The following is a 24,230-nucleotide window of genomic DNA, read 5'->3' as shown; positions in this document are numbered from 1 at the left end:
GTGGACTGAAGCTTTCCCACATGTCTTACAATCGGCGCTCCCTCGGCCATCGTCTGATCACTCGCCGATAGTGCTCTCTATGGAAGAGGAAAATTGGGGCCCGAGGCCGTTTCGTTTTGATATTTCTTGGCTGAAGATTGAGGAATTCGATCAACTTATTTTTGATTGGTGGAAAGATTTGGAGGTCAATGGTTACACAGGATTTCAATTATGTAAAAAGCTAAGTCTGATCAAGGATAAGCTTAAAGCTTGGAAATCGGATGCTCTATACAAATGGCAGGCCGAAACCGAAGATATTGTGGATCATATCTAGTCCATTGATGTTGCGAGTGAAGACATTCCGATTGACAGCGGTATGTGGTCCAGACGTGCAGAGCTTGTCAAAGATTATTCAGCTAGGGTCCTTGAAGACGAGATTTCTTGGAGGCAAAAAGCAAGGTGCAAATAGATAAGGGAAGGTGATAACAATACTCGCTACTTTCATGCCATTGCGAGTGCTCGGGCGAGAGTTAATAAGATAAACTGCCTTTCGATAAATGGGGAGCACATTGAAGACAAGCAACAAATTTTAGAAGAAGCCATCAGATTTTTCTCCAATCTCCTTAAGTTAGATGCCTACCGCAGGCCCAATCTGGACTCCTTACCTATGGACTGCATTTCGAAGATGGATGTCATGGCCCTAGAAGCTGTCTTCTCTCCTGATGAGATTAAAAATGTTGTTTAGTCGCTGGCTGGGGACAAAGCTCCGGGTCCTGATGGCTTTCCTATCCTATTCTTTCAGCATTTCTGGGAGTTGCTGCAGGGGGATATCTTGGCCTTTGTTAATGAATTTCATGAAAGAGGCCAATTGTCAAATGCGCTAGGGGCTACGTTCATCGTTCTTATCCCGAAGATGAAGGGGGCTAACGCTCTCCACAATCTTAGGTCGATCAGTCTCCTCGGCAGCCCATACAAAATCCTCACTAAAGTTCTCGCCAATCGTCTCCAGGGGATTATGGACAAGATCATATCTCACCATCAAATTGCTTTCATCCTGAGAAGACAAATTATAGATAGCGCGCTCATGGCTTCCGAATGTTTGCACTCCAGTCACAAATCCGGGTCAAGAGGAATCTTATGCAAACTCGATTTAGAGAAGGCCTACGATCATGTTGATTGGAACTTCCTTCTGTATATGCTAAAGAGGATGGGTTTTGGTCCCAGGTGGTCAGCTTGGATAAAGGCATGCGTCGGTTCAGCGATGTTCTCAGTCCTCATTAACGGGTCTCCCAAAGGTTTCTTTAAAAGTTCTAGAGATCTTCGACAGAGAGATCCGCTATCCCCATTTCTCTTTCTTATTGTGGTAGAGGCTTTTTCACGTATGTTGAGAAAAGGGCAGACGGAAGACATTATAGGAGGCTTCAAGATCAAAGATATGGACCAGCCCATATCTCACATCCAGTATGCAGACGACACTCTCCTGTTTAGTGAAGCCGAATGGGATAAAGTGGGCAACCTTCGTACCGCTATCCGTTGCTTTGAAGTGGTTTCAGGCCTTAAAATAAATTTGAGCAAATCGACGATGATAGGAGTTAACACTAGCAAGACCGAGACATGCAGGTTCGCTGAATTTTTTGGTTGCGCGTCGGGCTCCCTCCCTACCTCTTTTGTCCGGCTCCCCCTATGTATTGGCAAGCCCCCGGTGGCGCTTTAGGACAAAGTCATCGATCGTTTCGAATCCTATCTTGCTAGGTGGAAATGCAGGTACCTGTCACTAGGTGGCCGGCTCACTTTAATCAAAGTGGCGCTCTCAAATCTTCCCTTATACTTCATGTCCCTTTTCAAATGCCCGGCGAAGATTTTATCTATTCTCAAAAGGGTCAGGCGGGATTTTCTGTGGCACGGCAGCAAGGAGAGGAAGAAATTTTATTTGATCGGTTGGAAAGATGTGTGCAAACAATTTCGAGATGGAGGTGCTGGACTTAGAGACCTCAAATCTATGAATCGTGCCCTCCACGACAAGTGGTGGTGGAGGCTTGAAGCTGAAAAGGGGGCCCTTTGGAATAGGCTGATTAAATGTAAGTAGGGGCAATCGTCTGAAGGCTGGTGGACCAAAGGTGAGTCATATAGCAGCGCGTCTGTTGTTTGGTGAGGCGTTTTATTTTCCCAGAAAGAGGTGCAAAGCCACATTCATTTTTCCATAGGGAAAGGGGACATAATTCAATTTTGGGAGGATATTTGGGTGGGCTCTAATGCTCTAAAAGAGGAGTTTCCAGCTATCTCTCGCTTAGCCCCAAACCCCCTCCTTACTGTGGCTGATTGTTACTCAGTTCAAGGCAATGTAGTGGTCTGGCTTCCGCCCTTTAGAGGGAATCTGTACGATTGGGAAGTCAAAATTTATGTGAGCCTTCTTCAGCGGATTGGAAATTGTCATCTAGATCCTGTGCAGCAAGACAAGTTAGTCTGGTCTTTAGACAGCAAGGGCCTGTTCTCGGTGAAGTCCCTTTACCGATCTCTCGATACGAAGAAAGAAAATTCCGAGGAAGTGTTTACTGCAAGAGTCTGGAAATATAAGGTCCCTCCTAAGATTGTTGTTTTTGGGTGGCTGGTTGGGAAGAGAAAAGTCCTCACTATCGACAATTTGAGGAAAAGGGGTATCATATTAACCAACATTTGCGTCTGTTGCATGTCTAATGAAGAGTCGACAGATCATCTTTTCGTTCACTGCCCTTTCTTCAACCAAGTTTGGTTGGCCATCCTGTCTTCTTTTCCCGTCTCCTGGCCCTTTCCCAGCTCCACGAATCGTGTCCTCGCAGCCTAGCATGGAGTTTCTCTGGGTAAGAGCAGATCCTCAATTTGGAGAATAACCCTACTAGCTGCTTGGTGGGCCATCTGGGAAGAAAGAAACAGTCGCTGTTTCGGAGATGCTTCCCATCCAATGACCTATGTGATCAAGAGAGTTCAGCATCTAGTCATTGAATGGGCCTGCAACACCATCAACATTAGTGGGATTCCTCTTCTCTCCGATCATCAGCTTAGTGGGATGTAGCTAGGCTGCGTTTTGTTGTGGGGAGTCTATTTTGTCTAAATGCTATTTTGATGGCTTTTCTTTTAGTTTTTTTTATGTTTTTTCTGTTGTTTTTCTCGGTTGTATCTCAGTTCAGGGAGTTTTCAGCTCGTTATCTCAGCAAACTGTTTCCTCTCTTTTCTGGTTTTTTTAATGAATCTTCGTTGCCTTTCAAAAAAAATAAAAAAATACATGTTTAATTTTATGTTTGGACACAAAGATTGCAAATGATTTGCGAGAAATTGGGAATTTTTTTTATTTTTTTTCCAATTTTCTGCAACTCGGCCCCATATCCTCCAAATCTCGAAATCGAAGCTCCCAATCCATGGATTTGTAACAATTTGACACTAATGTAACATGATTTACAGAAAATAAAAGGATCGAAATTCGAAAATGCTCACCAAATCGAACATGTGGGATATATCGCACTACCTGTGCATTTCGTATCGCACAGGTGGGATACAAGATATACTGTGGGATATATCGGTTGATATCATTGATATTTAAAACACTGGATCTACCCATGGGGAAAGTCAAATATACCTTGACCAATGGTCAGGAAAACACAATCATGGCAAAGCTCGACAGATTTCTCGTGTCTACAGAGTGGGTGGAGAATTCCCCGTTGACAAGTCAAAGGGGTTTTCCATGGCTTGTATCTAATCACTATCCCATTATGTTGGAGATGATAGAAGATGACTACGGTCCCAAGATGTTCATGTTCAAGTTTCTTTGGCTTCAAGTGGAGGGGTTCAAGGGGCTGGTCAAAGACTAGTGGAAGATTGTGTGGGATTCATTCTTCATCAGAAGCTCAAATTGCTCAAAGGAGAATTAATAGAATGGAGGGAGGTGCTTGGGAGAGAGAAGGAGATAGATAACATTCTAAGGGAGATCCAAGATATAGATAACATGCTAAGATGGGAGGGAATTGTCCAAGGAAGAGAGAAATCGGAGGATTATCTTTAACCAATCTCTATGTGAACCGAATCAATGAGGAAATAAAATAGAAATAAAGATTGCAGGCCATGTGGTTCAAGGAGGGAGACAAGAATATAGAGTTTTTCACACCATGGCTAATGCTAGGGCAAGGAACCACTAGATCAGTTCCATCATGGCCATGATGGAGGATGAATGGGTAGAGGAAAAACAACAGGTGTCAATGCGTTTGTGCGATTCTACAAAAATCTGCTGGAAGATGTGGATGGAAGAGGCCTAGGTTAGATGGCTTGGAGTTTAACTAGATTTCAGTGGCAAAGGCAGACAACCTAGAAGAACCGTCTCGAAGGAAGAACAAAAAAAAAAAGAGTCAATGGATTACTTAAGGGTGGACAAGGCCCAAGGACCAGGCATATTTCCTAGTGTTCTACCAAGTCTTTTGGGAGGTCATGAAGGCGGACGTCTTCAACTTCATTAACGAGTTTAGCGATAGAGGTCAGTTATTTTCAGAATTGAGAGCTTCTTCTTCTTCTTTTTGAAGGATGACAACTTTATTGGGAAAAACAGCGCACGCCAGAAAGGATACAACAGGGAAAAAAAAAGAAGGAAAACTAGCAAAACAAGGAAAACAACCCTTATGGAGGAGCTACATTGCCCACTCAGAAACTGAAGAGAAAGCTTTCAAGAAAACCCTCTTTGAAGTGCCACTCTTGTCTCGATAGCATTTACTGTTTCTTTCGAACCAAAATGCCCACAGACCAACTAGGAGGAACAACCTCCATTTTCTCCTGCTTGACGAGGGCAGACCCACAGAATACCATTGAACGAAAAATTCGACAATCGATCTTGGCATAACCCAGCTTACATATTAAAAAAAGGCCCAGGATGCTGCTCCAAACCTTGCTAGAGAACGGACAGTGAATGAAAAGATGGTCAACCAACTCTTCTTCTTTCCAACATAACGGGCATGCAATTACTAAGACGAGGCCCGTTTTCTCTAAATTATCGACAGTGAGTACTTTATTCCATCCTGTGAGCCATGCAAAAGCTGCAACCTTGGATGGAGCACCATAAGCCCAAATGAGATAAGTATGGGCTTTGATGCCACACTGAAGACTACCTGAAACCCGCTGATATAGAGATCTAACTGAGAAATTGCCTGACTTCGAGCTTCAAGCTGAGCCAACAAATCGAGTCCATTTCATTAGATAGAGAAACTCCAATAAGTTGATTCAAAAGGGCCAACAACTCTGCAATTTCCTCTTCCCAAAGATCTCTTCGAAAAGGAGGAAACTAGTTCCCTCCCAGATCGTGAGAGTTGAAGCAGCGCTTTACAGGAATGTCTATGACTAAAGCTACCCGAGTCAACAAAGGATACTTGTTCTCAAGCTTTGTGCCTTCTAGCCAAACTATGGTGTGCTATAAAGGTCGTTGCATAAAGGTAACGGTGGCAACCGCTACACGTTACGAGGTCATAACGAATGTAGCAACCATTATGGGAAAAAAAAACTATAACTGTCGTTAATGGCCTGTTACAACCCCTATAAAGGGTGTAATGGTCCTGTTATGATCTGTTATGGGGTAGATATAGGTTTTTTGGAATTTTATTTTATTATTTTATTATTTTTATTTTTATTTTTATTTTTTGGTTTTTAACGTTACGGGGTAGATATAGGCTTTTCAAAGGTTTTTTTTTTCAAATAAAAAAAGAGACCGTAATGGCCGTTACAACCCATATCATAAAAGTAACAGTAGTGGCCATTATGGCCACCATTACCATTACGGAATACCTTAAGCCAAATGTCTTTCCACAATCTGACCTTAGAGCCGTCACCTACCAAACAACCCACCCCCCAACAACTAACTCCTTAATGCTTAGAATAGATTGCCACACACTTGGCCCTCCATATAAAGGGATGTGATTTGGCCACCAACCTTTTCGATCTACCTTGTACTTTGTAACTAAGACATCCTTCCATAGACCTCCATTTTTTGAAACACTGTTCCAAATCCATTTGCCTAAAAGAGCTTCATTTATGATTCGAAGATCACTGATGCCCACACCCCTCCCTTCCTCTTTCGGCCTGCATACATCAACCCAATTCATGAGGTAAAATTTCTTTTTAGCTCCCACCATGCCACATAAAATCTCTTCGAAGCTTCTCCAATCTAGAGAGCACTTTTTAAACACTTAAAAAGAGGCATGAAATGTAAAAGAAGATTGTAAAGGGTTGTTTTGATAAGAATTGAGAGCTTCTTTTATCGCTATTATTCCAAAGATTGAAGAACTGGAAAGGCATCACGACCATATAGACTCGTTAGCTTGATTGGGGGCCCTTAAAAGATATTAGCAAAATTCTTGGCTATGAGGTTTTAAGCGGTCCTTGATAAGGTAATCTCATATTCATAGGAAGTATTTGTGGCATGCATGCAAATAGTGGACAATGTTCCCATCCCTCATGAGTGCATCGATGCTTACTGTAGAGAAAAGAAGAAAGGTATTGTATGTAAGCTGGATATCGAGAAGGCATACAAGCATGTTTGCTGGGTGGTTTTGGACTATATGCAAGAGAGGTTAGGGCATGGATCCAAGTAGAGGACGTGGATGCAGGAGTGTGCCTGTTCGGCGAGGTTCTCTGTTCTTGTAAATGGCTCTCCTAAAGGCTATTTACAAGCTTCAAGAGGGTTGAGGTAAGGGGATCCGCTCTCCCAATTCCTATTTGTGGTTGTGGTTGAGGTGTTAAGTAGAATGTCAAGGCAAGGTCAAGAAGTTGGTTTTATCAACGGCTTCAGGGCAGGAAGATCACGTCTAGAAGTTTCCCATCTCCAGTTTGCAGATGATACCATTCTAGTTGGCAATGCAAAGGTTGAATTGGTGGATGACACAAGGAAGCTAGTCAAATGTTTTGGGACGATCTTCACTTTGAAAGTGAATGTGGCCAAGAGTGAGATATTGGGAGCGGGTACTTCCAGGGAGGTGGTGGAAGATCTTGCTAAGGAGTTTGAATGTCATATCGGTGCCTTCCTGTCAACATAAATTGGGCTCTTGCTCTATATCGGCAACCCAAGGAAGATTTTTTTATTTTTTATTTTTATTTTATAATTCTAAGGTGCTAACAAAGAGTTCATGGGATAAAAATAATTAAAAAAAGTTGAGAAAAAGCTTTCAAAGTGGAAAAGCCAACGCCTGTCTTTTTGGGTTATAGGGTCATGTTGATCAAGGCTGCATTATCCAACCTTCCCCCATACTATATGACCATGTTCAAGTGCCCGACAACAATTTTGAGTAGGTTGGGCAGATTGAGGGAGGATTTCTTATCACAAGGAGCAGAGGAGAAGCATAGGTTTCATTTGCTAAATTGGGAAAATGTGTAAGCCGTACCGGGAAGGTGGAGCGAGAGTGAAGAGGCTAGACTCTAGAGACTATGAATTTTGCGCTCATCGGCAAATGGATATGGAGATTTGGTACAGAGGAAGTTATGCTACGGAGAGCGTGATGGCTAGCAAATATGGAGTGCAAAAAAGGGGAATGGTGAGTCAAGGAGTCAACGAGGTACAGGGTGTTGGGTCTGTGGAGAGGAGTGACTAGTGTGACCAATATGGTTAAGGCACGCAATTCTCCACTGGGGATGGGAAGAGAATTCAGTTTTGGGAGGACCAATGGTTCAGGGATTGACTCCTTACGGAAGTCTTCCCAAGGCTAGCTAGCTTATCCCTAGACTTGGGAGTATCCATAGACCAATGCTTATCCTATGCAGCAACACAATGGGGTGGGCCCTTCCTTGCAGAAGGAACTTAAAGGATGATAAGGTTGAAGAGCTTGTGTTGTCATTGGAGAGTCTTCATGGAATCTCTTCCTAGAGAAAGAGACTCGATGGTTTGGTCGACGGACAAAACAGGTCGCTTCATGGTTTGATCCTTCTATAGCATGCTTGAGCCAGCTTTCCCGGTTGTGAACAGTGGCTTTTCACTGCTCGTTTCGTTTTTTATGGGGCTCCGCCTAAAGTTGCAGCATTCATGTGGCTGGTGGGAAGGAACCTGGTGTTGACGGTAGAGAATCTCCAAAAGAGATAGCTGGTCCTAACTAATTGTTGCATATTGTGCTGGAGGGATGTGGGGACACTGGATCATGTGTTTACTCGTTGCCCCTTTGTTTGAAGGTGTAGAAGAAAGTCAGAGAAACCGTTGGCAGGGCACGGGTGATGCAGGGGTCCATTTCCAGCCTTCTCCTCGCATGGCACAAGGGGGAATTTCAGAGAAAAGAATTCGGTGTGGCGTTTTGCTCTTTTGGCGGTTGTTTGGGCCATGTGTGTGTGTGTGCGTGTGTGTGTGCCAGGGGGGTTCGCTCCTTTTGAATAAAATCCATTATATATGAGAGAGAGAAAGAGGTACGGCCTAGGAATGAGAGATCTTCAGCTTAACAAAAGAAATTCACAAAAATAAATAATTAATTAAATAAACAAGAAAGATATAAGAGGAAAGTTTTACGGACAATATATTTTGACACCTTACCTAAAGTGTCCAACACATGGCACTTTCTATGACACACCAGGATACCATCTGTACAGATTTTGAATAAGTGTTCCCAAGTGTCGGCAATGCAAAAATCCAGAAAATAGAAGTATCCAGATAATACCGTAATCACTGATATGTAAAAAAGTTCACTCCTGAGTTTCAAGATGACATCGGTTCCCAGACAAAATCATTCAGTTAGGTCTGTTTGTGTAGGGATGCAAAATCATGATTAAGGGGCACCCATGCCCTCCAAATCAGGTTTACCACACTAAAGCTGTAGTTTCCTCCACATAATTGCAACTATTGAAGTTTTAGAAAGAGAGAAAAAAAAAAGCCCAAAATTGCAATTAAACAGAAAAAAAAACACTGCTTTAACATAGTAAATCCAAGTGTAGGGCAAAGGCCTCCAAGATTAGTGCTAATCCCAACTGTGTGGGATCCCCTGTCCAAACAGACCCTTAGATTCCCATAGGTATACAATTCCAGATGCCATAACAACAGCTGCAGAGTGAGTTCCATTCAAATGACTCCTCGAGTGAAAGAGGGGTTGCAAACGTGAATACATGCCTATTAAACGCTCTGCATAGGATTTGCCAATGTTCACAAATTCATGCTGGAGAAACTGCAGAAGGGTCTGTTTTGAAGTCTCTGCAGCAAGGCGTTTGATAAGCAGTAAATCAACAGCAGAGGGATGGTGCCTTGTTTCAATAGGAACTGGAGGCATTACATCTGTTCTTCGTGCAAACTGTATTGTAACATTTTTGCTGCAATAAACAAGAGAATGAAGGAAATTGGATACAAGACTTGCCAGTTGAGAAGGAAAAAAAGATAGCGGACAAAAATAATTCATGAGAGTCAAAGAGAACTTACTCTGGCATGTCTGAAACAAATCTAAAGAGGAATTGAGCATATGGAGTAATCACAGCCATCTGACGCATATAGTGCAGGATCTTTGACTGCAGATATTAGCAAACAAGTTATTATATTCAGACAATCATATCATTATACTTAGCATATTGGTCCAAAGCTCCTATAGACAGAAGGGAAGTTGAAAATCCTGGTCCAAGTTAGCACTACTTACACGATAAGTAGTCCAGTTCCCTTCAATAATAACTTGAATTTCTGCTCCATGCCATTGGTCCTTGTCGTCCCGTTTTTCGTGCAAATGAACATGAGGAATGTTTCTGAATGATTGGCCAAAAATTAGCCAGTAATGGTTGAACATACAGGAAAGAAACTAGTAGACCCCGTAATAATTAATATTCTAAGAAGGTATTAATCTCAAATATTATATATAAATTTACCAACTTAGTCCCTGCCTCTCTCAACCCACGGATTTGTACTTTGTAGTTCTTTTTTGAGAGAACCGTCTGTATTTATTTTTTTCACACAATCTCTCCTTAAACTTTCAAATCTTAGTGAACTGCTTTCTTATATTCCAACCTAATGCACATTTGAAAATGCAAACGCACAGAAATGCAAAAATTCTGCATGAAATGTTGTAAAAGATATATATATATATTTTTTTAAAGTCTGTGTAAATGCAGATAATGTTTGTCAAAGTACAAATGGAGGGGCTATTGTACTAAGAAATTTAAAATGTTGTGCCTGTGATCATCTTGTGTTTGTGGGACTGATTTGTAGTTGGGATAATAACTATGAAGCACCTGCAGAAAAATCATTCCATAAAAAATGTCCAGATTTCAGATCATACCGATGAATATCAATATCCAGCCTGCAGAACGAAACATAATTCTGTCCCCTCATTGACGAATGAATCTCTATAGGAAGCCCTGTACTCATCTTGGACCAAATCAATGCCTGCAGAAGTCCATGATGGCTGAAAATCATAATTTTGTAGCATAGAAATGCCTGCCAGAAGATACACAGGCAACAAGATTACACAACGCCGCCCGGTAGTGATGCACCAGCCAGTCCCCAAGCCAGGTAAAGGAGAAGCGTTGATGTCAGGTTCCAACTGATCATCAAACATTTGCCAAGCAATCATGAGAAAGCTAACCCCAAATAGCTGGATGTCCATGGTGATAATGATACGGGCTAACAGGATTCATGGAATGCTAACTATGCTCTCAATAGTCCATACAATGGACGATTGAAAATTGGAAATAGCAAGTCCAGTTCACAGCTTCAACAAGTCTCCCTTATAGTCCAAGAGTTGATTGGTGATACTTGTACCAATGGCACAGGTTAGATTACAGAAGCTGGTGGTGAAAATGGAACGTGTCCAATTCTTTTAAACACTTGGCAGAACATCTGAAATGACTACTAAACCATTTTATTGCAGAACATCAGATCATTACCACAGTTTTTTTTTTTTTTTTTGAAGAGCAACGCAATTTCATTAAAGAGGAAAGAGAACAACAAAAAGAAAACAGGAAAAACCAGAAACTAGGGATGCTGAGATAGCAAACCAGCTACACACCTAGGAACAAAAGATTACAGCCCCTGAGTTTGTCTACATTCTATAATGAACTGATTCACTCTACGGAGGAGGGACAAAGAAGAGTGAGACTCATTTCTGAAGCATCTGTTGTTCCTCTCTTCCCAAACTGCCCACCAAACTGCCAACGAAGCAATCTTCCAAATAGGGGATCTTTGAGATCCCAAACGAGCACCGTGCCAAGCTTTGAGAAGAGATCCCGTAGAGGAGGGAGAGCACCAAGCCATGTCAAAGGTAGAGAGGATGTGACCCCAAATCATACTGATGAGGAGACAGTGCACAAAGAGGTGGTTGTTGGTTTCTTCAGCGGCCAAACAACAAAGGCACACATTTGGGAGGATCATACCTCTCTTCTCGAGGTTCTCAACTGAAAGGGTTTTGTTTCTACCCACCAACCAGGCGAAGAACAGCACCTTAGGGGGGGCCAAATACTTCCACAGGTGTAAAGTCGTTATATCTAGGGGCTGCGTGGGGGATGGATCTAACACAGAGTAGAACGATTTAATCGAGAAATCACCTGATTTTTCAGGGGACCATCTGATCTTGTCCTCCACAAGGAGGTCCAGCTGGCAGCTAGAAAGGCGGAGATAGAGGGTGATAAAGACTTGAAGCCAGACAAGTTGAAAAAAATATGACAAACTACTATAAATGGAAGTGAGACTTACCATCTTGGCACCAAGTCCGAATTTTCCACGGGTCTGTTTCAAGCCATATTTTGTTCCAGAGAGAACTGCATGAATACCCAACTAGCAGCATTAAACCATATTGAAGCCAATAACTGGACCATACTTTACCAACTCTGGATATAATGTAAAAGGAATGATGTTGGTGAGTAGAGATTTTTATTCTATCCCATACAATTGCATAGCAGGAAAAAAAGGGAAAGGGCAGGATTAAGTCATTTGGATGGCACCAAACCTCTTCCAAACATGTTCGGTATATCATCATGTGGCATTCCTTTTCCATTATCCTACATTAAGACAATAAATCAATGTTATGAAAGGTCAACTATGACAGAATGTCCAACAAAAGCAGACACCCCCGTCATTTTACTTATCCCTTTTGGAACATTAAAAGAGTAGGAATGAATGAGCTGCACCTTACAAGTCACCCTGAAAAACGAGGTCTCCCCTCGGCCCTTTACAGCCTTCAAAGCTGGGGTTTCTTTCATTTTCTTCCCAAGTGCAGCATTTTTTGCTTGAATTTCTTGATCCCGTGCTTCCTTGGCAAGTCGTTTCTACAAGGAAGTCAAATGTTTAACACAATATATTAGCTAAAGCAACGTTTGGTAAAAGCCCCACTCTGTTCAAACTTTAAATTTAAAAAATCATTTGGATTAGACTTATCAGAAAACAAAAATTAGAATAAAATGTAAAAATAATAATAAACTCAACTAAGTACTCAGGAAACTCATCTTCTTTTTTTCTTCTTCTTCTTTCTTTTTTTTTTCTTCTTTTTAAAAATTCAGGAAACTCATCCACTCAATTTGACTCCATTTAAAGTTGGGTGAAGTTAAGTAGAGTCAAGTGAATGGGGGTAACAGAATTTCTTCCAAAACATAGAAAAAAGAAAGATCTCAATTAAGATTTGAGGTTTCTATATATATATATATATATATATATAGGGAAAAGTTTCTATGCGGTCGAGCTCATGGGAACTTCCCATGAGGTCGAGTTGTGTGGGCCCCACCATGATGCGTGTCAAACATCTACCCCATCAGTCAGGTGCACCATTCCATCGTTCGCCTCGGGCTTAAAAATCAAGTCAATCCATGACTTTTGTGGGCCACACCACATAAAAAAGTTGAGGGGTTATCCTCCCATTAAAACATTCATAATCGTTTTTTGGGCCCACCGAGATGTGGTTCACAAATCCAGCCCATCCATTATGTCCCACTTGGATGAGGGGTCAGACCAAGTTTCAGACACATCCAAATTTCAGGTGGGCCTCACCAAATGCTTTTATCTGTTTTAGGCATGTCTTCGTGTGTGTGTGTGTGGGAAATGGTTCTATGCGGTCGAGTGGTGTGGGCCCCACTGTGATGTGTGTCAAACATCAACACCATGCATTTGATGGGTCCCCTTTAGGTTATGGGATATCCCAAAAATCAGCCGTATGCAGAACTCAGGTGCGCCATGCCATCTAAAACCACGCGAAGACATGCCTAAAACATATAAAAGTACTTGGTGGGGCCCACCTGTGTTCTGGATGCAGCTGAAACTTGGTCTGACCCCTCATCCAAGTGGGTCACACATAATGGATGGTCTGGATTTGTGAATCACATCTCGGTGGGCCCAATAAATGATTATGAATGTTTTAATGGGAGGGTAACCCCTCTCAACTGTTGTATGTGGTGTGGCCCACCCAAGTCATGGATTGACTTGATTTTTAGGCCCGTGGCCCACCATGGAATGGTGCATCTAACTGATGGGGTAGATGTTCGACACACATCACGGTGGGGCCCACACAGCTCGACCTTATGAGAAGTTCCCATGAGGTCGACCTCATAGTACCATTTCCCATATATATATATATATATATATATAAAACTGCAATTTCATTAAACACATACCAAAACCGGCACGGAACGGTAAGACAAAATTTGAATCACTAGACTTCAAACTTGAAGCCCACACCAAAAAACTCAACTTCAACCGTCCTAAACACTTCCCCCACCATCACTAATACTTTTAAAGCATCCACTATTTCTTTCCCTCCCAAGGCCCCAAAGAACTGCCACGCCGACTAACCTACAAACAATCCTACCATATTTCTCAGCCCCTCCATGCCAAGCCTAAATGTGTTCTCAATGGACTTTGAGAAAACCCACTCCATATTAAAGAAACAAAGGACTCCCTCCCAAACCTTTCAAGCAAAAGGACACATAATGAAAAGGAGATTGACAGACGCTATGTTTGCCATGCACATGACACATATTTTAGGGAGTTGTAGTGATCTCTTTTGTAAATTATCAATCGTTAGAACCTTCTTTCAAGGGCATAAGACCAAACCTTAGCCATGTGATCGATATGCACTTCACTTGAGGGATTTGTAAGCATCTTGCAAAAAGAATGAATCATGAACCAACCTGACTTGTCATTTTTTCCACACCATCAAAGCCTTCTCCCTTGACATTGGATTGAACCTTTAGATCTTAGCTAGAAGCCTCACAAATTCCTCTACCTTTTCATCCTACAAATTCCTCCAGCATGGAGTCCACGCAACTGCCTCGCCATTGAGAGAGAAGCAACGCGACACTGGGATGTTGACCGTCGAAGCTAAGGTAACTAACTTAGGGAATTCCACCTTAAGCGGTGACCTACTCATCTTCCCAAAAGCAGACTCTCTCTCCATCCCATCCGCTATGGAGAAATGAATCCCCTCCCAAAAGCCACCATCCACGCTCAACGACAACCTTCCACAACCCCGATCCTCTATAAAGAGAGGATCTCTTAACCCTCTACCCTCCATCTTGGGCGTCATACTTTTTAGCTACTGCCTCTCTCCAAAGATTCTTTTCCTCTACCCCAAATCTCCATAGCCATTTTCCAAGCAAGGCCAAATTTATGCTTTATAACTCCCTTATCTCCACTCCTAAATTTATTTTTATTTTTTTAAATATCCAATATCAATGAATTCAATATAAATAAGATTATATGAGTACGAATCTAATGATGGGACAATTATATTTTATTTATATAACCATTGTACCACAGACAACCACAATATAGTTGATTTAAGACCACTTGAATGCCCTCGAAACGGCATAAAATTCATGCAATCTATCATCTATGGAACTTATCCCACTAATGTGCACCTTAACCTTTTGATACCATTTCCCTCAAGAAATTCAAGAAAAAAAAAATCGAATTAATAGTATCGGTTTGATTTAGGACCCCACTCAAATGCCCCAAAATGGCTTGAAATTCATGTAGTGGCACTCATTCCATTAATGCAAATCTGCAACCATTTGACACCATTTTTTCAAGAAAATTAAAGAAAAATAACAAATTAAATTTGAAAGAATAGTGTTGGGTTGATTTAGGACTACTTGAATGTCCCTAAAACGGCCTAAATTCATGCAATTTGTGGAACTCATCCCACCAATGCATATCCATAACCATTTAACACTATTTCCCTCGAGATATTTGCGGGAAAAATAAATAAATTAAATTCAGATGAATAGTACCAGGCCAATTTGGGGACCACTCAAATGCCCCTAAGACGAGCCGCAGTTCATGCAATCCATGGTATACATCTCGCTAATGCATATATCTAAGCATTTGACATAATTCCCTCGAGAAATTTGAGCTAAAAAAAATCTGGCACTATTCATTCAAAAGATGACATGAAAAAAAAAAAAAAAAGAAGAAGAAGAAAGAAAGAAAGAAAGAAAGAAAGAAAGAAAAAAGGTGAAACCCCCTAATTTAGTGCATAATCTACACTCCAAATATTTTATAAACATAAAAAGTTTGGAAATTGTTGGAAATTACATAAAAACTAGTGACGCACACACACACAAGCCAAATCGAACACAAATCTAGTAAGATTTGGTCAATTTAGTAACATAATGTTGAATCAAAGGGTTTTGTTGATGGGGTTTGCAATCAGGTGGCTTTGTATATTTAGGTGTGGGTTCCTTAAAGGTGTTTGTTGGTTTGGTTATGTTTTGCTTGGGTTCCCTAAGGGTGTTTGTTGGTTTGATTTTGTTTTGCTTTGTACCCTTTCCCTTTTGTTTCTGTTTTGATTTTTATGTGTTCTGTTTCCTTTTTTGACCGCTACCCATAAGAATATTGCTCCATCTTTTTTTAAAAATGTTGAATCAATAAAATTACATTAAGAAAAAAAAAAAGATTTTTTTACCTTTAAATAAAATAACCAAAAAAAAAAAAAAAAATCCCCTAAAATTGGCACCAAATCTTCAATTCTTTAAAAACAACTTAAATCTTTTTTAAAAAAAAAAGATGATATACTATTAAGTCATAGGCAAAAGCAATAGAGACAAAACAGAGAAACAACAGAATAAACAAAAGAAAAAAAGAAGGAAAACTAGTAATACAACACACCAGCCCACAACTAGGAAAACCCAATAGAGTTAAGGAACCCAATCCCTAAACAAAGGACCCGATAAACATCCTAGCTGAGGAAGTTTTTGAATTGTAAAAGCACCGACTATTCCTTTCAGACCAGATGGCCTAAAGAACAGCACGAATGATAGTATGACACCTCCTCCTACCCAGAGAGCCCCCATCTACCCCGTCCCAAGCGAGGAAAAGATCACCAATGGAAGCTGGCATGACCTAGTGATGGAGACATCCCGCGCACACGCACGCCCCCCCTTACGCACATACGCAAAGAGAAGGAGGGCCCCACCATCGATCTGCATCGATGACGACGTCCAAGGAGGGCCTCCTAGTTAGAGGACTACGTTTTAGTTCATTGGAGTGGACCCAATCGTCATGTGAATCCCACCATGGGTTCTCATGATTGTGGCCCACTATTCTAAATAATCTAGTACTTTGGGTTTTGTTTATTATTGTTATTAGAAATATCATGGATGGTTTAGATTGTTTTGATTAGTTGTTATTTTTTATTACTTCCGTCTCCAAGTAATAGGGTGCGCACATGGCGCGAGTTTTGGAGTATAGGATTTTATTATAAATAAGCACCCTTGTAGTCTTTTTTTAAGATTAATAAAATTTATGCGTTTGTTTTTCTACTTCTCTGAGTTTCTGAGTTGTGTAAATACAATTGGGTGTGAAACCCTCCCTTCCTCGAATGGCTGACTACCATGGCGCGAAGCCACACTCACCCCGATTCGCTCCCACCTTCTACCTTCCATATTTCTCCTCCTACAGCCATCCTCCCTGCAAATCCATCAACATTTTGCAAACATTTCTTTTCTACAACAGATTTCTGGAATCTGGCCTTGAAGGAGGGCTGAAACTTCAGTGGAGCACCGCGCACAGACCGATCATCGGATCGTCGCGAAACTTGGGGGTTTTGTGGTCCACCCCTGGCCGACCAGGGCCAAGCTGGCTGTTTTCTGATTCGTGGGCCCCACACACGTGCGGGACACCACCAGCGCACGTGCGCCTGGGCCTTCACTGCTGTCCACGCGTGTGGTGCTTCTCTGGTTCGTCTCTCTCCTCTCTTTCACTCCTCTTTCACCCTAAATCCCTAACCCTAACCCTAAATTACTCAAATCCCCAATTTTATGCCCTTTCTTCAACTTTAGGGTTCCCCGAATTGAAATCTGTGAATCCCTTGGATTGGGGAATTATTTCTGTGCATGTGTGGATGAATTTACCCTCCTTTGATTATTGTTTGGTCTATAATTTTGATTGATCCGGCCCTAGCATGTGTAAGCTTGGATCCGCATAAGATTCCCCTTGATTGAGTGCTTGAACTTTTGTGTGGGATGTGGAATTTGTGTAACTGTTTCTAAATTAGTGTGATCTAAAGTCTGAAAATCTTACACATCATACTTGAATTTCATGTCCTGCATCACCTAGGAAATGTTAGTCGAGCCAAACACCCTGTTCCATTGAACCAACGAAAAGGAACAATGGAAGAGACGATCCACATTCTCAGCATTTTGAAAGCAAAGGAGGCACACATTAGGTAAAATCGTTCAAATTATCAATGGCGAGGATTTTGTTTCTTCTAGCCAACCATGCAAAAGTTGCTACTTTTAGGGGAGCAAAATACTTCCAAACTACGACTATAGAAGAAGGGCCAACAATGGAGGAAGAAGACACTGCCAGGATAGAGTAGAAAAACTAAACGGAGAAGACTCCCGATTTGGAATGGGACAAGACCAACAAATCTTCAGAATCAGGGGAGCGCAAAAGACCCTACAATAAGTATAGCAAAGACGTCAGGTCCTGGAATTCCACATTGTTCAAGTTCCTTCTAAGAGGTGGAACCCAAACACCTTCCTCACCAGACCTAGAAATGCAATCAACCACAAGAATGTTCTCCTCAAAACTGAGGGTTGCAAGGGACGGGAAAGAGGAACTTAAGGAGGAAGATCCACTCAAAGGGTCCTCCCATAATCTAATTCACTCCCCATTCCCGATAGAAAGTCAGAGTTCAGAGAACACTCTCGAGGAAAGCTTAACAATCCGTTTCCAAAGAAACAAATAACAATGTAGGGAGGAGGACTTAGTTCTCCAACCACTATAGCCCAGACCGTACTTGACAGCAAAAATAGATTGCCAATGGCAAATCTCCAAATCCATTTGCCAAGAAGGGACTCATTCACTAGATCAAGATGCCTAAAACCACTATACCAGCCCCACCCTCACCAAAAGGATTGCATACCTCTTTCCAATTTAAAAGGGGAAACTTTTAGGTCCAGGAGCCTCCTTGCCAAAGAAAGTCTCATTGGAGAGTGCATCAATGCAGGCAATGATTGATTTGGGGCAAGGAAAAAAAAAAGACAAAATATTGAGGGAGATTGGACAAGGAATCCTTGATGAGTGATTCCGCCCCCAAGAGGATGGGGCAATGATCGAAAACAGGCTTGAGAAGGCCCCTCTAACGACCAAACTTGAACCGATGAATCCAATCAAGCAAAACTAAGAATCTATCAAGAAGAAACATAACCTGGGGGGGATGATCGAAAACGGGCTCGGGGATGCCCCTCTAATGACCAAACTTGAACTGATGAATCCAATCAAGCAAAACTAAGAATCTATGACCACGAAAATCTAATGTCCCCCAAAGGAAGGTCTAACAGTCATGTTTACAAGCCCAGTCGGAGAAACCTCTCATGCTGGAAGAGACTCGAGACCTAGAAGATTTCTCATGCATAAATCGAATAACATTGAAGTCTTCCCCAACACACCAGGGCAGATTCCACTTAAAGGGTGCAAAGGAAAGCTCATCCCATAAGGAATTACGCATGGGATTGGGAACAGGGCACGAGAAAACTCTTGAATCAAAGCAGTGGATATGGGGGAAAGTAGGCGGGAGCTAAGCTATCAAAGGGAGATCTTCTCAAATCATTGAGTGAGACCCTTTCCTCCCCAACTAGGGCCATCCATCACCGGGGCCCATGGACTCAATGGGGGCAATCTCTAGGAGAGTCCCAAGAACCCGAGCAAAGGTTGGGGTTGGGTCAAGAATAAGGAAATTATCCCAAAGGCGGGACAATTGTCGGCTCGACCAAGGGAATGCTCTGATCTCCATCAGACACGTGGCCACCTGAGAGGAGACTTCGACAACAGTGTTCTTTGAATGATTGCATGAGAGACATGGGTCATGTGGGGGGCAGTCAAGAAAGGGTGGTCCGCGAGAGCAATACAATCGAGCTCCTTCATCCCCAACGATAGTCGAGGGTGGCGCGCACATGTGGTCCAAATAGAAGTATAGAACCCACCGAAGTCGTCGAGAGGCCATGGAGATCCTCTCGAAACACCTTGATCAAGACAGAATCCTCCTTAACTTTTACCAACATAGAGCCTGGAACCACCTTCATCTTCTTCACCCAGATGCAGAGTCTAGTGAAACAGAGTTCTTCCTAATTTGTAGTAACCAGGTTGATACACACCAACTCCCCCAAACAAGAACCGAACAAGAGAAAGAACTCGGAATACCACAACTCCAATGGAACGTCTGGAAAATGGAAACAAACATCAGAATAACCAAAACAAGAACATTCCGACCATTTACATACCAATTCCATCGGATCCACCTAGTGGCGATGACCGAGCTATAGAACTCCATCAATGTTCTCCAGAGAGTGGAGGGAAACCCAAATGGAGGAGGGATTAAGATGCCGGAGAATAAGCTCTCCCGACCCCATGTTATAGAAAAATTGGAACTAGATGACAAGGTCATTCAAGTAATAGGGGATGCCGAACTTAGTGGGATCTCAATGATCTCCTTAAACTATCCTTTCTTGAATTGTCCCAACGAGGACGAGGATCACGACCTCGGGATCGCCAGGCATGCAAAGAGTTCTTCATACAGAATAAGCCATATAACCACAATTTCGGGTCAGTAAAAAATGGTGAGATCCGGATTACAATTTTTAACCTTGTGTTTTAATCTTGAAGAAAAAAACAACTTAAATCTTGTGTTCTAATCTAGAAGAATAGCATAACCTAGTCGAAAATGGGTTAAAAATAGTCCCAAGAATTAAAGATATAAAAAAGTAGAGGAAAATCGCAAAAAATGGAAAAACAGCCCCCAAAAGGGGCCTTATATAAGCATGGGCCATTGCGTTGGATCGTAATGGATTATTATGGGACCAATATGGTCCAATTTTTTGGTAATAAGCCGTTACATCATAACACGTAACGGTTGTTATGTAACTGTTTTTTAATGCCTTGGATGCAATATCCATGATCAGCACAAACTCTCAACAAGTTACACCTACTAAATCCAACAAAGAGAATGTATTAAGCATATACATTCACATGGGGAAAACAAATTCACTAAAGTAGGCTTAGGGCAATAGACAACCAAAAGGCACCTCACGAGCTTTAGAAGATTCAAAATCATCATATAGTGCTTCATCCACACGTTCACGATCAACGAGACCAATCATAGTATTAAATTTGCTTTTGCTGATCTCTTCTCTGTTAAATCAAATCCAACACAACGCCAGTCACAAAACATTGTAGGACATACAACTGTAACCTAATAACACTTATAAATTCATGTCGGAGTATATGTGTGCATTTACCACTTACATTGTTAATTCAATGACAGGAAGCTCGGAGATTGACTCTGCTGAATCAAGTGCATTTTCAACGAGTTCTCGCACAGTTGTATAAAGAGACTTGCCAGGCTGGAATTATACAACAATTCAAATCACCACCTAATAATTGGCTATGAAACTTCAAGGTAATTATCAATGAGATGAATATGATGATTACTAATGCGAAATGAGGGAACAAATTGAAAATTTTAATTACCAATGAGATGAATATGATTATTACTAACACGAAATGAGGGAACAAATTGAAATTTTTAGTGATTGTGTGCCCCATTCTTTTACAAAGGAGCACGCTCTAGTGGTAATGGTACCACCGTCAGTTTACGGCGGTACTGGCCATATGTGGGGTGTAGTGATGTGTTCGCAAAAATTCAAATCCAACATGTCCATAAGATGTGTCACCTTAGGAAACTTCTGGAGTCTGAAGATCAAACCGATCCAAAACTCAGGTGGGCCACCATTGCACCAGAAGGGGACGCTCACCATTGATTAGCAAGATTTTTTTATTTGTATTTATTATATATAATACATATTCTATATATAATCAAGGCCATCCAAACCCTTCAACAAGTCCAGATGAAGGGTCATGATAAGATTCAGGCTGTTTTGTAACTCATGGGGGCCCCTGTGTAATTCAAGGGTCCCGTAGCAGTTCATTCCCTTTTTCGTGGCCCACACTAGTTTAAGATCATGCAGAGTTTTGGATTTTCGGAGGTGACACATCTGACTGACGGGTTGGATGGTGAAAGAACATACATCTGCCTGGTACCACCATGAGCTTATGGTGGTACTGGTACCACTGGAGCACACCCCCTACAAATATCACCATTTTCTTTTGACATTTCTTTTTTGCCTAGCAAAGGTATGGAAAAAAAAAAGATGATAGGAAAGGGCGTGAACACATTAAAAAAAAAAAAAACAAGAGTGTAACTATCAGTTCCCATTAAAATTCTTTGCACAAATTAGCAAAATTCAGCGGAAGATGATTTTTTTTTTTTTTCAGAGGTAGACCACAGGGTGACTCTGCCACACCCAATGAATGTTAGTGACACATCCACAGTAGATAATGATTTACACACGTCAAGCCAGACCATCCAAATCATGGGCCCATTATGCATGTATCATAGCCTGAAAATCAGATTCACTGGATGATTTTAAACCTGGTTTGGGAGACACCTAAAATGAATTCATTTTATTTTAGCCAACAGCAATAATGTATTGGAGTCTGGAGATCTTCATCTCTAATACATAACGAGTTCATCTTGACAGTAATTATGTACTAGAGATTTAATACATAATTACCATTAATTAATGTTTAGGCATCTAACAAACAGGGCCTTAAGTTTTTAACTGTCCAATTTCACCCATTGGATTTGGACTGTCTACCATTTTCTAACTAGGCATCCATTAAGTGCCCATCAATCAGGTGTGAGGGTTTTCAAATCAGTATGAATGTGTGATTTTTTACTATGCTCCAACCACAATGGGGCACCACGTGAGTCTGGAACTACATACAATCATGATGCGTCGTTTGGATGCCTGTAAGTTCTGCAAGTGGGAAGTTCAACACTCTTCTTCGTTGTAGCAGACTCACACCATAGCATACTTTCTAGAGGAAATATGATTTCTATTCCAAATCTCTCTCTCTCTCTCTCTCTCTCTCTCTCTCTCTCTCTCTCTCTCTCACACGCACGCACACACACAGAGTCAAAGCATTAAAGAATCCTACATTGTCGAACCCAGCAATGTTCTTGTTCTCGGCAAAAAACTCCGCCGGCGATTCTGCAGAAAACGCAGTAACCAAACAAAATCAACCAAAAAATAAAAACAAATAAAAGAATTTAGATTATCCGTTTGGGAACTGACTCTGCTTTAGAACGCTTTCTTTTGGCTTCCGCGGCGTCTTGGATTTCCCTTTCTTCGTATTTTTCTCTTCGATCGGGCTTTCGCTTGAGGAATCCATGGAATTCTCGGCAAAGATTGAAGGAGAGGATAGGGAGAAACGAGGAGGAACAGATGAGAAGATTTCAGGGACGAGTCGTTCTGCAGATGGAGATTGTTGTGAAATACGTTCCGGTGGCGGAGATTTTGGGATTTGTATGAGAGTAGGTTAGGGTTTCCGCCACTAGAGTTGTAGAAAGCTCGCTTGGGTTTCTGGCAGACGATCGAAATGGAGGAAAACAGTTAAAAAAGGAGCCGCTAGTAGCATCCGAAGTAGACTGGAGTTTTTGGGGACAAATAGTTCTGGGGTGCGTAGGCTAGTCCGTGCGCATAGCACGCGTAGATTAACATTGAGAGGTGCTCTTCATGACATCGGAATCGGAGCACTTAGAGAGTCAATCCATTGATCCATACCGTCCATTAGGTTCAAGACACGTTCATGGACAACCATAAAAACATCCCACAATTCTGACCGATATTAACCATTTGATCATCGGCATTCAATACGAACGGTCAAAATTGATTACACAAAAATAGTTCCGGTCAGTAGTTTGACAATGGATTTGCTATGGCCAATCAGGGATTCCTCATCATTCCATAATTTGGAAAATGGACGGCTATAGAGAATAAGAACATATCAAGGATGACTGAACCATCCAACCAGTCCTAATTTTTAATCGTATACCATGAAATGTGTCATGGACTAAACCAACGGTTCAAATGGATTGATTGGACTGTCCAAGAGAACAGATGCAACTAAGAGCACTCTAACTTGGAGCATTTGACCATTTTCCATTAAATGTTGAGAAGAAAGGAAACACTGATACTGTGGTGAGTATGATGGCTGATATGCATGCATACAAATTAGACAGCTAAAACTGAAAAATAACAAGAGAAATTTTCGACTGTACTTGTCACGCCTCTAAATTTGGGTACGGAGTGTGCACCCCCAGACCCGATTTTAGTTCCTAACTCGTATACAAAGTGTACTAATTTAATTCCTTAATCGATTTAATCAGAGATGATAATTATATTCAATATAAGGTCCACCATAATCTCAATCACACGTACATAATACTTAGCACCAATCAACTAAACATATATAAATCTTGATAACCCTTAAAATAAAATGAACCTTAAAATCATTCATTTATTATACCATTGTTCTATAATAATATTTATTCCATGCTAACATTATTTCAAAGACATAAATCTAAATAATTGCTTGAAGTCTCAAAATAAATACTAGTATGCATTATCAAACTATGCTAACAAAATAAAACATATAATCAAAAATTGTATAATGCCGCTAATTCATCTTCAGATAAGTATGCCTATGTTTCAGGTGAGTCATGTTTAGGTACAGTAGATCCTTCCAGTTCTTGCGTCACATCATCTGCTAATAGCTCCTCTATACGGTTTTTCCATCAATAAAAATGTAAGCTGGACAGGCTTAGTGATATAACCCAACATGGTTCATAATCATAGCAATTAAAATAATACATAAATACATGTACAATGATATGAATGTAAAATGATGTATGAATGCATCAAATGGAATGATCGTCCATCTGCTTGGGTTGGAGGTCGTCAACCCGCAT

The 24,230-nt window shown here is 41.3% G+C and overlaps 1 protein-coding gene across 4 annotated transcripts in view; it reads right to left on the bottom strand.

The window, feature by feature from the left end:
- The window catches only part of LOC131220218 (DNA topoisomerase 6 subunit B), a 31,258-nt gene extending 8,352 nt beyond the window's left edge, over positions 1 to 22,906 (bottom strand). Inside the window, exons 1-11 of one of the 4 annotated variants that reach the window (XR_009158529.1) lie at positions 22,555 to 22,906; positions 22,418 to 22,470; positions 20,663 to 20,760; positions 20,443 to 20,548; positions 12,058 to 12,195; positions 11,877 to 11,928; positions 11,624 to 11,688; positions 10,212 to 10,318; positions 9,579 to 9,681; positions 9,368 to 9,453; positions 9,065 to 9,261 (exon numbers count right to left, since the gene is read on the bottom strand). Coding sequence is in view for 3 of the 4 variants with exons in the window: in XM_058215182.1 (XP_058071165.1) it covers positions 9,065 to 9,261; positions 9,368 to 9,453; positions 9,579 to 9,681; positions 10,212 to 10,318; positions 11,624 to 11,688; positions 11,877 to 11,928; positions 12,058 to 12,195; positions 20,443 to 20,548; positions 20,663 to 20,760; positions 22,418 to 22,470; positions 22,555 to 22,651 (1,102 nt within the window). In the remaining variant the exon portion in view is untranslated. Of the gene's footprint in view, positions 1 to 9,064; positions 9,262 to 9,367; positions 9,454 to 9,578; positions 9,682 to 10,211; positions 10,319 to 11,623; positions 11,689 to 11,876; positions 11,929 to 12,057; positions 12,196 to 20,432; positions 20,549 to 20,662; positions 20,761 to 22,417; positions 22,471 to 22,554 lie in introns of all 4 variants that reach the window. The other 3 variants (XM_058215182.1, XM_058215194.1, XM_058215189.1) reach the window with 3 other exon arrangements.
- Between the last annotated feature and the right edge of the window lie 1,324 nt (positions 22,907 to 24,230).

The sequence above is a fragment of the Magnolia sinica genome, chromosome 1, assembly GCF_029962835.1.
Source record: "Magnolia sinica isolate HGM2019 chromosome 1, MsV1, whole genome shotgun sequence".
NCBI lineage: Eukaryota > Viridiplantae > Streptophyta > Magnoliopsida > Magnoliales > Magnoliaceae > Magnolia > Magnolia sinica.
This window is presented reverse-complemented; position numbering and strand designations above follow the sequence as displayed.